Source organism: Lepidothrix coronata, unplaced genomic scaffold, assembly GCF_001604755.1.
Source record: "Lepidothrix coronata isolate B3197 unplaced genomic scaffold, Lepidothrix_coronata-1.0 Scaffold18, whole genome shotgun sequence".
Lineage (NCBI taxonomy): Eukaryota > Metazoa > Chordata > Aves > Passeriformes > Pipridae > Lepidothrix > Lepidothrix coronata.
In genome coordinates, this window is record NW_016690198.1 from 294,053 (window position 1) to 311,112 (window position 17,060).

At 36.2% G+C, this 17,060-nt stretch overlaps 1 protein-coding gene across 10 annotated transcripts in view; it reads right to left on the bottom strand.

Moving 5' to 3' along the window:
* Nucleotides 1-5,697: 5,697 nt before the first annotated feature.
* Nucleotides 5,698-17,060, bottom strand: part of KIAA0825 (KIAA0825 ortholog) — a 251,553-nt gene continuing 240,190 nt past the window's right edge. For 5 of the 10 annotated variants that reach the window (XM_017807307.1, XM_017807300.1, XM_017807298.1 and 2 more), the window contains one exon: nt 8,128-8,251. In XM_017807307.1, coding sequence (XP_017662796.1) covers nt 8,128-8,251 — 124 coding nt within the window. Of the gene's footprint in view, nt 8,252-17,060 lie in introns of all 10 variants that reach the window. The other 5 variants (XM_017807297.1, XM_017807308.1, XM_017807306.1 and 2 more) reach the window with 2 other exon arrangements.

Below are 17,060 nucleotides of genomic sequence, written 5' to 3' on the forward strand. Positions count from 1 at the left end.
TTGGACTGCATGTTGTTAATTACAGCCAATGTGTCAGAGTCTGTAAGAAGGTACAGACCAAGTGATGGGTGGATTCAGCATTTGTTACACTGTCCTTCAAATCTAGGTGGCCTCTGAGACTGTAAAGGAAGGGTAGGAATGTCCTAGTTATAGGAAAATGAGGTGGGGTTTAGCATTAGGTGGTTGCAACCGATTATGTATCTATCCTGTTTCCTCATTTTTAATGGCCTGTCTCTTTAAGCACGGGAGGCAGAACTGTTTTTTCCTTTCTGGAGTTGTAGAAGGGAATCAGAGATCACAGAATCACAGTATCAACTAGGCTGGAGAAGACCTCTGAGATCATTGAGTCCAACCTGTGACACACCCACCTTGTCAACTAGACCATGGCACTAAGTACCACATCCAGTCTTTTGTTAAAAACTTCGGGGGACAGTGACTTCACCATCTCCCTGGGGAGCGCCCATTCCAATGCCCAATTACTCTTTCTGTGTAGAACTTCCTAATTCCAATCTAAAGCTCCCCTGGAGCAGTTTAAGACTGTGCCCTCTCATCCTGTCAGTAGTTGCCTGGGAGAAAAATCTGACCCCCACCTCGCTACACCCTCCTTTCAGGTAGTTGTAAAGAGTGATAAGGTCTCCCCTGAGCCTCTTCCAGGCTAAACAACCCCAGCTCCATCAGCCGTTTTTCAAAGGACTTGTGCTCCAGATCCTTCAACAGCCGATTGTCCTTCTTTAGACACATCCTAACACCTCAATGTCTTTCCTAAACTGAGGGGCCCAGAACTGGACACAGTGCTCGACGTGTGGCCTAACTAGTGCCAAGTACAAGGGAAGAATCACTTCCCTGGTCCTGATGGCCACACTGTTCCTGATATAGGCCAGGATGCCATTGGCCTTCTTGGCCACTTGGGCACACTGCTGGCTCATGTTCAGCCACTGGCAAACAGTACCCTCAGGTCCCTTTTTACCTGGCCACTGTCCAGGCACTCTGTCCCCAGCCTGTAGTTCTGCAGGGAGTTGTTGTGGCCAAGTGCAGGACCTAGAATAGGTGGGCCCCCTTTTAAAGCCACAGGGCAGAAGCGGAAGTGCCACCATTACCGTTTCTCCGGCCTTCGGGAGACGTGGCTGTGTCCAGGACTGCACCTTGTCACGGGAGGTGACAGAGACTGCTGACACCACCACCGCTGCTGCCACAGCAGAGTGAAAGCCCTGCTCGGGACCCCCCGCCTCAGCCGCTGTCAGGGGCAGGAGTCGCTGCTCAACCATCACTAGTCACTGCCACTGTCACTGCCACTGCACTGCCTCTGCTGCTGCCGCCGACCAAGAGAGTGGAGGGGCCGCCCCAGCCGCAGCCACTTCAGGGGTTTCGAAATTCCCCCCCCCGCCCCCCCACAAGCCGCTTTGAGGTGTTTTTTCTTGCTAAGCACTTTTTACCAGCCGCTGTCGTGTATCGGCACCGTTACTATTTAACCTTTGCTGCCCGAGCGAGAGCCTGTAATCTGGTACCGTTCTGCTGTTCTCCTTAGGACAACCGTTTGCCACGTTGTTTTTCTTTGTTTTTTTCCTGACGACGTGGTCTGGGGGGGAGGGAATGGAGAACTTTCTCTGCTGTTTTGTCTTTGTCCTGGGGGGGGGGGGGGCCAGGTAACACTTTTTGCTTTTTTTTTTTTGGTTTAAACTGTTTTCCTCTGTATCTTTGCAGTTATGGCTATTTCCTTTAGTAAATTGTTATTTTTAGTTATATTTCTCCATATTGCCCCTTCATTATTGGAGGAGTCAGGGGGAGGAAAAATCAAAAGGGGAGTGACTTATTTGGAGTTCTAGTTCTCCAGTGGTTGTCCAAAACCACCACAAGGGAACATGACAAGGTTAAATCTCAATAAAACATCCTTTTTGTATAAATTCTTTCTGTGTTTTGGATGTAATATGAGAATAATGTGGGTAACACACTGGTGTTTTAGTTATTGCTCAGTAGTGCTCACCCTAAGTCTGGGACTTTTGAGTTTCTCATGCTCTATCAGCAAGGATGTGCACAAGAAACCAGGAGGGAGCATGGCCAGGACATAATTTTCGTATCGACTAGACATCTATCATTTGTTCACCTGGACTTGTTCTCTAAGGCTCTTTCTGTTACCATGCCTTTGTTTCTTAATTCCCAAAATATAAGTACTAAAACAAAGGCCAGAGACTGTGTTCCTTTCCCACAATCAGAAAATTGAACTTGAAAGAGGAGTTTCAAAGACAAAAATTGTCAACTGCCAGTCACGTGAAATAGTGGCAACACTGCACTGAAAACAGCATGGAGGGGAAAAAAAATCAAACTCAGAAACAAGATCCAGAGATTGTCAAGAAAGCCACTAAACTAATAATACCTTGAAAGAAGGGTCATGGGATGCACTGGGAAAGTGATATAGGCAAGCCAGCCAACTGATGAAGGAGGTACGGACCTGCCAGTGTCTCTCTGTATCCTGGACATAACAGCTGTTCTTACTGAGAGTTGCAGTCTGTGTGACAGAGCATGCAGTTTTCAGTGCTGTCAGTATTAAAGTATTTTTTTGTAGTTTAGAGGAAAAAATGTAACTCAAATCGTATCAAAGATGGGAGAAGTTATTTTAAGACTTGATCATCATATCTAAAGAGAAGCACACCAAGGGACCCAAATATTAGTCATGTCGATGACAAGTGATCATGGTCTGTAGACAGTCCTTACAGTAAAAAATACTGCTTTAACAAGGATTATTTCAAATGGCTGAAAAAAATGTTCTCTCATCAACTCAAAAGAAATGAACAGAAAAGCTAAATGAAAATGTTATGAATTAAACCATTTTTAACCCCAAAATGTGAGCTTCTGATGTTTAATACTGCCGTTTTGTGGAAACAGGGAAGAAGTTCTTAAGGTCATAAATATATGCAGGATAAACAGAGAAACAGGGAATTTGGTAATGGACACTAAGAAAACTAGGAATTATTTGAAACTTAGGTGAGTTAAGAGTCAAAGCATAAAAGGGAAAAAGCTGCAATATGCAGGATTTTTTATTCCCATTCTGCAATGCACTTTATGGTGAGCTCTTTCTTGTCCTAGATTTTATTTGTTTCAATTGATTTTATTTATATTTTTTGTCTTCTTAAAAACTATCTGAAGAACTTCACGTTCCACAAAAACACTGAAACAGAAAGCAAGATCAAATGAAAAATTTGGAATGATAGAAGGTGCCTTTCCTTTTTTTTTTTCTCTTACACCACCTGCTCACAATTAAAACTTTATCTCCTCCAGATCACACAGCAAAGGTAGGCAGGATCTTAGAAGCACCTAGTACATGATTATAGCAAGTAGGATGTCTGAATTTAACTGCTATCCTGCAATGCAACTTTCATAAACAATTGTTAAATCCTCCTGTAGTTCAGTGCTGGTAGAACACCATGGTCCTTTCCTCAGAAGTACCAATGTTTCTGCTTTCAGCACCTAACATCTTTAGTTCTCAGTCAGATTACTGCTGGGAAAGGACACACTAAACCTGGCAAACTGTTCTCAACAGGGTGTACTGAAAGTGGTCAGTTTTGGTTTACATGGGTTGGATTTATATTTGCAATAAATGTGGTCTGTTCATTCGACTTTGCTCTGCATCCTAAAATTGAAGGATGTGATCCACTTTAGGAATACTTTTCTGTGACAAAAGGATGCAAAGGGTATCAGGCTAGAGCAGAATCACATGAATCATATGAAAAACTGCATTGTCTTTTGATGACCATCTTATGTCACCTACTTCATGAAAATCACAAGATACTATTTAAAGCTGAGCAATGTGTTTGTACAATACAGGTCTCCCTACTAAGCAATTTCAACACAGCTCTTGTCAAACCCAGGTCTGGAAAACAAATAAATTTGTTTTAGTCTTAATTTTGTTCTTGATGTTAATGACAGCTATTTCTAGAGATTAATTAAAAAAAAAAAAAACCCAAAAAACGAAAGAAGGAAAAAAAAGGCATAGTCTTGTCATCAACCAGTTGCAACTAGAATAGTAACCTTTAGGATGTGTGATTCTTGGGAAAAGTTATCCTCTGTCTTTTGGGACAAAAAGTTCCTTCTGAGGCTAAGCCCAAAAGAAAAGAGAATGGGAAAAAAACCCAATTCTCCTTAGAATTTCCTTTGCAGTTTCTTTTCATTTGCTCTTTTGGCTTGACACCGATGGAGTAGGCTTTTTGTGCACTATTTATAGTGCATAAATAGAGAGAATGTATTTAATGAAAAATAAAAATAGGTTAGCTTTTCTGACAAAGATGATGTATTAACTTTTGAGAAACACTTTTCCTTAAATTTGGTACTTTAAAAAAAAGTGAAATACTGAAAACTCATGAAAAAAACAACACTGTTCTTAAGTGCTCTTGCAGGGCTGAAAAACCTCTCTTTTGGCTTGAAAGGTTTTTCTTTAATTCAGAATTCTTATTTGGCTTGTTATTTACTCCCTGAATCTGTTTCTTATGTCTCATTCATGGATAATTTATTTTGGTTCCTGCTATTGTGCCAAAAGTATGATACACAAATATTCTCAAATTCGTCTTCAGCACTTTTTGCTGAAACTTGAACATACATAAATCTGTCGCGACATTCATTCTTATGCTTCATTTTATGTTCTCAAGAGTTCTTACACTCTTTTATGTCTTTGTTTTTTCACTTACTGGTTTTGCATTTGTTTTAAAGATTAAATATATATGATCTATATTTCAAGTTTCCACTCCTAATTCTTTGGCCCTGTATATAGTTGTTCAAAAAATGCCAGACTGATATGAAAAGTTTTGGTGGAATAAAACAAAAATTTAAAGCAACAGTATTGACAGAACGTCATGGTCTGTGTTCTACTATTTACTCTGTAGATATATGGGTTTACAACATAAACTGTGCAAAGTTATTTCACTGCTGTTACGTGTGCAAAGAATTTAACTGTACTTTGAATTTTGAAATTTTGCATCTCAATATATGATTGCATGATTTATTTTTGCAAGAATGTACTTAGCATACCTACAATTTTTCCATTGCAAACTATCAATCCCCGAGCTCCACAAATGATTTTTGAATAAATTATGCATGTTAGAGCAGATGACTGTTTCAGGGTATTATATAACTTCAAAAAAAAAAAAATCTAAACAATTCGTACCTTTTCCATTATGTAGTTAAATGCACCTTTTAGTGGAGATATCTGTGTGCTGATACCACAGTCTGGTGGAGGTACAGTCAGTAATGACAAGGACCCTGCATAGCTTTTGGAAATAAAGAACAGCCTGCCATGTTCTGGTTAATTATTTATCTGGAGAGGAGGCAGATGATTAACATTACACATTTGCATTGCATTAATGCAACAACCTCTATCAGTCTGTTCATTTATAAAGTGGAAGGGCATATGTGAAATTAGAGAGCCTTAACTAGAATAGAAACTGTAGCTGTTTGAGGACACCTAATCCATTTGTCTCTGAAAAAAGTCTTCATAGCACTTGTTCAGCCATCAATTTCCTGAATTTAATCCATCCCTGCAGGTAGGATTCCTGCCAACATAATTTCTTTCCCAAAGCCACATCTGGCTTATCCTAGAAAGTAATCTGTTTACTACTCATATGCCAGAACAAAACCCACCAGCCATTTCAACCTCTTACGTCCTCAATGTTTTTTCCATTATCTAGAGGGGAAGCATAACCTTAATCTAAGTAATAAAATCCACTTAAGACATGTTTATTATATAGAATATATACATATTTACATACCAATAAAGTTTCCTGTACATCAGCAAACAACTCCTTAAACATGAAATTTCTGGATTTTACAGAGAGGTGAAAATTCAAGTGAAAACAACTACTGCACTTCTTGAATTATAACCTTGCAAGTGGTTGGTTTGAATTTTACATTTATTGAATTCTTGGTTCTCTAAGACTGTATCAGGTTTGAGAAGGCATAGGCTTTACTAATAAGTATTTAGGTGTTTGTAGGTTGTCAAAACAGATGTGCTATGGATTTCCAAGTGTAAATTAAAAGTTCAGAGAAATCAAAGAAAATAAAACCTGGGGCAAAATACATCAGTTTATGTAAAAAACATAACTCACTAGCAGCATAGCTCCCACTATGCCAGGTAACAAAGGTAGCTTAGAACAATGGAAGAACATAGATACTACGGAATTCATGTGGAACATTAGGAACAGAAGTGTTCAGATCCTAAACCTGAAATTATTGCCCATAGGACCTACACTGCTTTAAGTCTGTGTAACAGTTACTCTAGAAGATTAATTATTTACCCATGTATAACTGAGTGGAATAGTATCACATTCTAAATTACAGCAAATATTAATAAAACAGTAAGTTTGTCAAGGATGCCTGAAAGGCATTCCTGAGGTGGAAAACAAATCAGAGTCACCTGACCCATGAAGAACTATATGACCCTACTTCTTTATGGACACCAAATACTCAAAAGTTATCAGATTTTTTTACATCAAAACAACAAATTATGGGAAAAAAAGGATAAAATAGTTGAATATCAGGCAATTACAAATTTACCAAAGTTGCTTATATAACCACATTTCCATCCTCTAGTGAATTAAACTTGGGACAGAATGTACATAACAATGTCATTCACAGTTACCGACTGTAAGGAACACTCATGGATGCATTGCTAATTATTCATCAGGCTTTTTAATAACTGTTTTATGGAAGTGATTTTAGTCAATGTATTTATTTATTGGGAGAACTGAAAATATATTATTTTTCTAAAAAGTTGTCCTAAAAAGAAAAAGTTACGTGCTATTGCAGCAAACCTCCACCATTAATGAAGTTTGAAACCTGAGTTTGGCAAGGCAAGACATAGCATTCTGTTTGACCTAGTAACTGGAAAAGATCAAACCTGTTGAATATGATCCTGGTTATATAGTTCTTTGCCTCATTTTTAGATAGAGTACAGATGTGACTCAGGGCAGCGCAGACACTTTGGCTGTTGTCTGTTGGAGCCTGGATCGCTTTACTGCAGAAACTGTATAATGGTGGTGGAGTCACCATCCCTAGATGGTTTGAAAAGATGCCTTCCTCCTATTTAAGTGGTCTGAGTTATATCCATAATAACATCTGTGTGAAAATGTGCTGGGAACAGGAATAGCTGCTGCACAGGTTGCAGCCTTAGCAAGATCTTGTGAGGGTCCTTCATCAAGCAGATAAAATAGTTCCATTTGAATTCCTGTGCAAGAAACAAACTGAAAAATTATGGATTATTTCTGTACAGATAAAGAAATACTAACCACAACATCTGTATAAAAAATATTGTCACGCTGATAGTTTTTACAAGTNGAAAAAGATTTAATATTTAGAAAAATTTTAATATCAAACCTGGATTATTTTGAAAATAAAATTTTACTGTATTTATCAGAAATAGATATTATTTATAATTCTCTCAGTTCACTGCTAAGATAATCCTCTGAGCAGTGCCTGTGAATAATTCTTTTAAATAAAAAGATGCTTCTCAAAACTTCTAGTTGCTCTATAATGTGTCTTTTAAGCCATAACATACACTGGATGTTCAGTTAGGATCTGTGAGGGTAACAAGGCTGATGCATTTTTGACTGGGAATAATGGGCAAGTGTACCCATTCTGGAGCAACTCACAAAGGACTGCAGATTTATGGTCTATAACTGTCCCTTTTCATGTGTTTTAGGTGATCTAATAAACAAGGAGAGAAAAGGTCCTTGAGTGACACTAGCTGGGGACAGTCTCTGGGGACAGAGACTCCAAAGTGGTGGATGGAAGCCAGGAGTATTTGCTTAGCATGTGTCTAAATTTGCATTATTTTCAGAGTGAGTTTTATACTTTTAAAACAATTCTTGATTTGTCACTCAGGTTTATTCTGCAGAGTATTGAGATACACTCTCCTTGTTTTGTGACATTGACATTGTCATATATTGTTGCTCACCTTACGCATGCATGAACAATTGCTGCCTGGATGGGGTGACTAGACAATAACAGGGGAATATTCTTTACTTTAAAACTCCTATTATCTCCTACAGGAAATACATATTCCTGAGCTCTCTAGTCCTGTCAGTTATAACTAAGGCATTAAATTAATCATGTTGAATTCAGAAAAAAGCTGCTACCCAAAATCCATCAAGGTAATTGTTCTTCTTTATTCTCTGAGATAGGAATGCTTGGTATCAAATAAACATTTTTTAAATGTTCCACCATAACTTTCTCCTCATCTTCAAGATCGGCATCTTCTTTCATCTCCCATCTGAAAGAAAAATAACTTTTTATTAATTTTTTATGTGTTTTAAACCAGTCTTTAGAATAAGCAAATAAATACAGAATTTGTAACTATCAATTCACTGCCCTCCCTAGCAGTGGGTTACACCAGTTGAAATTATTGAATCATTCAAAATACAACCCCAAAAATCTTCCTACATGCACCTTGTCATGGCCGCGTGGATATTGACACAAATTGTCAAAGCTACCACATAATCTTACTTATATTCATTGAAATAGTGCTCTTTTTTTTTTTCTGTTTTATATCAAACATGCAGGTAGAGGTGGAAGCCTAGTCAAACTAGGAGAGAATAAGTGGAAAAGCTAACATATGCTTTGGAAGTTAAGCAGATGCTCTCAATACTCTCTAAGTTTGCAGTGAAAGGTGACCACGTGATGTCCAACCAAATATTTAATGTGATTGTCATAATTCTCTGGCAGTGATGGTACCACATTACAAAATACCACAAAAGTGACAGGCTCTTTGTTTCTTAAACTATCAGGTACACCTATCACAACCAGAAATAAATGACATCAGATTCTTCTTTCCCCATGTGAATACTCATTTCTAGTTTAGGATTAAGTCCTAATACCATTAAAACTGAAAAAGTGAAAGAATATGAATTTTTTCTTTTTTTTCAGTAATTAAATATAGAACCTTAAAAATAATGCAGTGTTCCCTTGAAGAAAATCAGGATAATAAACTCAGAATTAGTGCTGCTATGTAGTCAGTTGAAGAGGTCAATAACTAACGATCCCAGGTTTGAGGGTGAAAATTGGAATCTTTATTGAACATGTGAAAAGCAATATAAGGGTTTGGGGGCAGGACATGTTAATGAGGAGGATGGGTTATGCTAACTAGGGGATGGATTATGCCAACTAAAAGATTACACAATTTTCTGCTAGTTACACAGTTGGTTAATATTTTCCCTTAGATAGGACCACATGGGGGGAAAAGAACAAAGGGGTTTCCACATGGTCTGATAACATCATCACAAAGTCTTTCCATATCTTGCTGCAGGAGACAGGCCAATCAACATAGTTAAATATCAATAGGTCTTGTGAGGAAGGTCCTCAGAGTAAGGAGTTTCTCCCAGCTCCTGCTGTCCTTGGCCTGCTACATAATCTCATCAGCTCCTTCTCTGCTGATAGCTGAGCTCCAGATCCCAACAGTCAGCTAAACTTTGTAACACTCAAATTATGCCTACACAATGTTCAGTTATGTGGCTCTATCTCTTCTACAAGTTTTGTGGATATTTAAGAATTTGACATCCCTTTAATATTAATCTCTTTCTGTTCTAAGTAGACAATGAAGTGTAGCCTCATGGTTCAGACCAGCTAAAGACAAAAGGTAAAGCATGAATACTAGATACAGAAATCAGATTTTCAAGTATTAAATCCAGTAGGTTATGAATGAGCCATAAGATGCTGCTGAAAAGTAGGAGACAGAGAGAAGCAGCAGAACAAAGACTGCTTTTAGGAAACTAATGTCAGAAGCAATACTTTAATTCTGTCCTCACAATTCTTAGGTCCTCATTCAGACTGCAAAAACCAGAACCTAAACTATACAAGTTTAGATTGGTGAATAAATGAAATATAATACAGAATGGTGGGAAAACGGCATTCCTCATATTTGCAAGAGGAGAACAGTCATTATTGGCAATAGAGCATGGTGTACACTTTTTGTAACTATGTGACCAATACATCTGTTCTTGAACAGGCAGCAGTTATGAGTATTGAGGCCATGTTACTGAGAACACAGCTGTGCTGGGCAGGGCACGTCTCAAGGATGAGACGCCTCCCTAAGATCTTGCTCTATGGTGAACTTGCCACTGGCTGCCGCATGAGAGGAGCCCCGAAGAGAAGATACAAGGACTCCCTGAAACAACATCTCAGCCTTGGCCACATCGATCAACACAACTGGTCTACTCTGGCCTCCAATCGGGAGGCCTGGAGACACACCATCTATAACGCAGCTGTCTCCTTTCAGAAAGCACGCAGGATCACTCTCGAGGAGAAAAGACAATACAGAAAGAATCATGTCTTGCAGAATACACCACCTAAGGAGTCTTTCTGTTGTGCCTTTTGCAATCGGACATGTCTATCTCATATTGGCCTTATTAGTCACCAGCATGCTTGTGACAAATGTGGATAGAGCCTTCCCAAATCTTCGTTCGCGAAGCCTAGCCATGATGAAAAGCTTACTAAAGCAAGAAAGAGAACAAGTGCTCTGTAGTACAATCTCATTGTTAAAAAACAGCTGGGAAAAAATATGTTCAATGAACATGTATAAATTAACATATATACATCACACCTTTACCTTAAAAATTAAATCTGACAACCCATATTACTGCCTGAAGTGAAGAAGTATCAGAACAAGCAAAGCATACTATGAATAAAATTGAAGCAATGAATGCTTCAATTATTGCAAAGTTTTGCAATAATCGTATTTAACCTTATGTGAATATTAACATTACGTACATATTAACATTACGTGCTATGTCTGTCTGCTTCATTCTCCAGTTTATGATATATTTATAGAATGAACAAGCCTTCAGTTCAGTTACTTTTGCAAGCATCCCCAGTGAATGCTGTTTAAAAGGGTGACTAGTTTACTTTTCTACTTTTGCTAATGTACCTCGTCGTCAAACCTAGGAAGAAGTTCTGCAAGCCTTAATTTGAATTTGTGGTCATCAGAGTCATTCAGAAACACCACTATACCAATAAAATTGATTAATTTTAATTTATTTGATTTGTTGCATAGTTTTTAGTAGAGGAGCTATTTGCTTAAAAGGACAATGTCTGAAAATGCTAGATAGAAAAAATTCTAAACAGTTAATGCTGGAGATACAACACAGAAATCTAGAAGTTTTGGCTAATGGAAGCTTAACAGTAAATCAGCAGATTACTTTTAAAGATAGTGACTTCATACTTGTCAGCACATTTAATTGAACCTTAAACATCAGTGTTGGTAAAAATTTTCAGTGTCATCCAGTTTGGCCTTTCTTTAGTGTTAACTTTATAGCATGTTATTCTAATACATTACATTATCATTTTGTCCAAAAGTAGTCTATTTTTAAAGCATTTAAGCGGGTCCAATGAGGATAGGCTGTTATGCATTTGCTTAACAGTATCCATGAATTAAAGAACTGTGAAATCAGCTTGACAAACACCTGGTCCCTCATCTAATTTAGAAAATTTTTCTTCACTTTCATGCTTAAAGTCTGGGGACAATATAGTTTTTTAAAAGACTACTGGACAGTAAGGAAGAAGGCCACAACACATCCTTATTATTCCAAACGGGATGAGAAATTAACTGTTAGTTTTGTGTTTAAGTGGAAAAAGCCAGCATTTACTAGTCAAAAATTTCCAAAATAGATGTTTTTACTAGCATATCAAAAATGTGTCACAATTGTTTTGGCAATAGTAATTGGCATAAATCCAACTAGCCAGTTCAAGTAATGTGAATATGAATAAAATTACCATCATGAATTACTTTCAAAATGCCAGATTCATCAGTTTAACAGCCAACTTCTGTCGTTTCAAATCATTAGCTCATTTCAAACATAGCTCTTAGAAAAAATTCCCAAATTCATAGGTAACATATGTTTTATTTCAGTCTGGCTATATCTTGGAACATCAAATAAAATCAGCATTTCAAAAGGATACTGGAGATATTTGAACGAATCCATCATATCACCACCTCCCTTTTGCTTAGATTTCATATAAACATAAAGAGATGAGTTCAAGTGTCCAGAAAGCCCAACTTTCAGTATGTTCTTCATATTTTAAAGAAAGCATATGTTAAGAAGAAAATGCCATCAGCTTTGTAATCTTTAGGGTAGCACCAAAAGCTTTCAAGCCAATAATACTTGTGTACTTAGGAGAATTAAAAATTTTAAATGTTTTCAAAATATGCTGAAATATGAAATAATGCAGATGACACACTGTATGCACCTGATGTGAATCACTGAAACACTTTGCTGTTCTTTTCTGTGTTGCATGTGGCTAATCAAGGGGGGACGGAGAGGGAAGTAGTATATTTTTTTCAGACAGATACAGCAAAACACATCAGCACAGATAAATACAGGAATTTCTGAAGTTTTCTGCTGGTCAGCTTAGACCTTAGACTATGAGGTCAAAGAGTATGACTAGCACGGGGAGGGCTTTTGTTTCTCCTGATAAATAAGAAGCAAGAGGAAGAAGTCTTGACTGGCACATTTATAACCTAACAAAAAAAGTGCAAGGGGTAACTGCTCAGTAACCCAGGAAGATCCAGTGATACCAGCTCAGGTTTATTTAGCGATGTATCCATGTGCTATCCTTGCATATAAATAGCATCAATGTATCTATTTATATAAATGGCTACCCAGGACTATATTTTGTGATACTTTTGTTTCTCCACTTACTAAATGATAGGAAGTAAAGAAACAGTAAATACGTTTGCAGAGATGCAGAGGAAAATCTTCTGTGCCCCTGTTAGGCATGCTGGACATTGCAGTAGGGCTGGACACATGGTGATACATTTGCTGCTTTGATTTTCTGTTGCAATATTGCATATATTTTGTAAATTGTAGATATATTCCTATGAAGGCACTTTCTAAAAACCATAACAGGGACTATATATTACATTTAGGCGCTTGTTACAGATCAAGATTATGTACATGCAGTTGATACCAAAGCAGTAGTATATGAAATCAGAAATAAAACATATGAAGAAGTATGCAACAGGGATTACCAAAGGTGACAGAGATTTTACCCACAGTAAATTGCAACATTTGAAGAAGTTGTGCTATGAATTTTACATTAATAAATACTCTTTGATTAGTTCCGAGGTTTGTTTATAGCAGTTGATTAGTTATAACAAGTGTGTAAATATTAGAGGGAAAATATGTAAAATGTTAAAAACAAGAATAAACATGAACAAAATTTAAATGAAACATAAGAATACTTTTCAGCAGAGATGTATTTTCAACTTTGAAAAATGTCCTTATTTGTATCAGAGTATATAACCATGTTATTTTCTAAAGCTTATACAAGCCAATGGCTAAAAAATGAACAATTTATAGAAAGGGTCACACTAATATAAATTTATAGTGGCATTTTATGCATTGCTAACAAGATTTATCTAGTATTTTGCTATCTACTGCATTTCTTAACGTCTTGGAAAATGTTACATCACATAATTCTACAGAAGGAATTATAATTAAAAAAAAAAAAACACAAACCAACACTGTTATTTCCTATGCAAAACCTAATATCTCCTCTTGTAGGGAATTGTTGGCAAATGTAGAAACACTAAATAGCTGAAAATATGGATCTCTATATTAAATAATAACTATGCCTAATAGTTACTATGTATCAAAAAAGAGAAGTGGGCTAAAAATATTACATAATTGACATCTAATCTAAATCAGACACAAACAGTGCCACGCAAGCATCCTAACATGAGTAAATATTCAGACTTCAAGCACCGCAAGCACTTAAGCTTATCTTTTGTTAATGTAGTGGATTACAAATAGAATCAGGGAGCACAAGTAGAGAAGGTCTTTTTGTGCCGAGTACTATGTAAGAAGGTAAGAGTGGAGAGCAAAAAAACCAAACCAAAAAATATGCTTAAAGTTAACTTACATTCCCTTTTATCTTTGTGATATAAGAGTAATTCCATGTAATCCACATGAAAATATTTTCCACATATTCACCTTCAATTCCTTCAATTTCTTCAACAAGCTGTTTTGCTGTAATTTTCAGACTTTTGTCTAAATGCATTTATTTACAAATAACACTATAAATGGAAAGAGGCAAAAGAAAGCAATAGTTTGTCCATAAACATCTAATTGATGCAATTTTGTGAAATTGATATGAAGCTCTTCTTATTGTTTAAAAGGTGCAGATTTTCTGCAAGTGACTTAGCCTTATGATGCTGCCAGCTGTGGCAAATTCTCTTACATCATGTGCATGCAGCTGTGGAGCCTTCCCAGTTCAGTTGGTCCTCTGGTCCTTTTCTGTTTAAAGAATATTTTTCATGTGCAAGTACTCCTGTAGCCTTTTAAACTTGAACAGATGTGAAATGATTAATTGTATTTTCTCCAAAAGGGATTTTCATAATTGTCCTTACACTTATTCCTTATAAAATATAATTATGATAGATATTATTAGCAGCTTGCTGAAGATGAGACTGACCATTTTTTTTGTCAGCTGTTGACAAAGAAAGAGGAAAGTGACAAAGCAGGCATGAAGCAGAGACAGGTGTTTTGGTGTTTTGTTTTGCCTTTTACAATTTCCATACTACTTATAAGCCATCACCACATATCCTACTCTTATAGCTGTGCAGGACCTTTACTGAATTCAATCACCTTTCATTGAAACAATCATTTATCCCTTTGTACCTTATTATACTGGTGAAATCATACCTGACATGGAAAGTATCTGGCATTTTTGTACAATTCTTGAGATTTCTTACGACAAATCAAGACATTTAAATTTAAATTGTTTATTTTAATTTAAAAAAAAGTATATATTTAAATTTGTTAGAATACTGCCAATAAATTCGATAGTGTTCTCTACATTGAGCTGGAATGGGTAGAAAAATCCTACACTTAGTTAAAATATAAAGACTTGCTACCAGCTCATGGAGCATTTTAATGAATAACCCTTTTGCTTCCTGAAGTTTGTAAGAGACACGGCTGTGGATTAAGTTTTTGTAGGCTGTGAAACAATTGTTTTATCAGTCTTTAGCATGTTATACCTGACCACAAGATAAGAAATTTTAGCAGATGGTATATTGTTTGCCATTTTTAAGTAATAGAAGAATATAAATCTCTGTAAGTTTCTTTTCAGTATTTCACCTGTAAATACCCTTTTTGTAACATGAGAAATCATAGACCATGAAATACATTTTACATCAATGTTACGCAGCCAACTAAATCCGGTGAATGTTCATAATCTCAGTTCCTGAAAAGTCTTTCAGTTTCCACGTGGTTCAATGTTTTATTTTTCTAAAGGTAGTTTTAAATTAAAAGGGAAGCCTCTGGATTGCATTTAGTTAAAATAATTTATTTAAGACTGTTACTAACATTTAAATTCCTAAACATTACCCATTCAAAAAAATGTCTGCTTTCTTTCAGCCATTTATGTAGTACTTTTCTCATATTTCTCAATATCAGGGGAGGGGAGGGGAGGAGCTTTGATGAAGCTGTCACCATCTTATTCTGAAGATATATATTCTGTTTGTTAGATTTCTGTGGCAGCAGAATGTCTTTTTATTTTCTGTTTTTTTGAGATTTCCCTTTTTATACACAATGTTTTAGAAATAAATTATTAAAGTTTTTATTTAAAAAGAATATTTCAATATGGTTTGGGGTTTTAATTTCAAATATTTATTTTTTTTTTAGCCCAAACTGTTATTTTCAGCTTTCAGGTAACCAAGTATAGAATCACAGAATCATAGGATGGTTTGGGTTGGAAGGGACCTTGGAGATCATCTTGTTCTAAGCCCTCTGCCATGGGCACCTTCCACTAGACCAGGCTGTTAAAAGCCCCATTCAGTCTGGCCTTGAAATACTTGTAAAGTACTTTATATTTAAAACAAAGCACTTCGGTTTTTTGGCTGTTTCTTTTAAAATGAGTTCGATTAAAAGAAAATAAACCAAAAAATGAAACAACTCTAATAATAGCAATTTACACAGCTTCAGTTTGCTGGATTTGTGCCTTACTCAGGCTTCGACCAAAACACATTCTCTCACTGCTTAGAATCTTAAGCAAAGTTTATTCACCAGGGATGATTTCTTATAATGACGTTACAGAAATAATTGTGCTATGATCACATGTGCTTATTGCTTGCAGGTTGTATCATGTCCCCATTATTTTATTTCTTCTATAGACTATTCCCAAAACCTCTAGTGCATGCATGAAGTTGCTTATCTGAATCTCTAAACTAAGAACACTGTGTGCTTGTGTAAATGCACATAGTTTGAATATGTATGTATAGAGCATACCTTTGTATATATACATACAAGTACTCATGCAAGTAACAGAGTAATGATACAAGCATTCAAGAGGGCCAATTTTATGGAAGAATGCGATCAATAACACTATATCTAAGCTAAGTGCTTGGAGATGACTACTCAAAAGATTATATATTTTAAATAATTTAAAATAATTTCACAATCATCACATGAAATGAAGTATTTTTAGCATTACTATAAATTTTTAAGAAAATCAAGAGGCCCAAGGAAGTATCTTATGATCACAGTGCTAGCAATATTTTCATTCAGCAAATACATATGATTTACCTGCATATAATTACATGATAGAAATACATCTAGTAAAATTATCTTGCTCTTCACATCATGTTCTGCTTGTTCCCTCTCTTCACCCTCCCCTTTTTATTTCAATTTAAAAAGGCTTTCCATAATGAATGCTGAAAACCCAATGTAAATACTTTAAAGGATCAAACTTTGAAATGTGGTTACTGTGGCATATGTGTGTTCTGTAAATACAAACACAAGATATATCTGCTGAGAAATTATATTTGATAATTTGACAGCTTTGTGCCTTAAGAGTATAAAAAATTCATATTTTGTCAACAAGAAACTTCTTCCATTTGGTAAGAAGGGGCTACTATGATAGCATAAAAAGATTAATATTTTGAAAACATAAGATTATTATGGCAGTAGTATAATCCCCTTCTTAATGCATTGAAATTGTTAAAAATACCCATTTTTTTTCTTTTACAAGAATTCCACTCAGTTCATAACTTGAAATATAAGCTTAGGGGAACCGGGAAGCTGACTTTT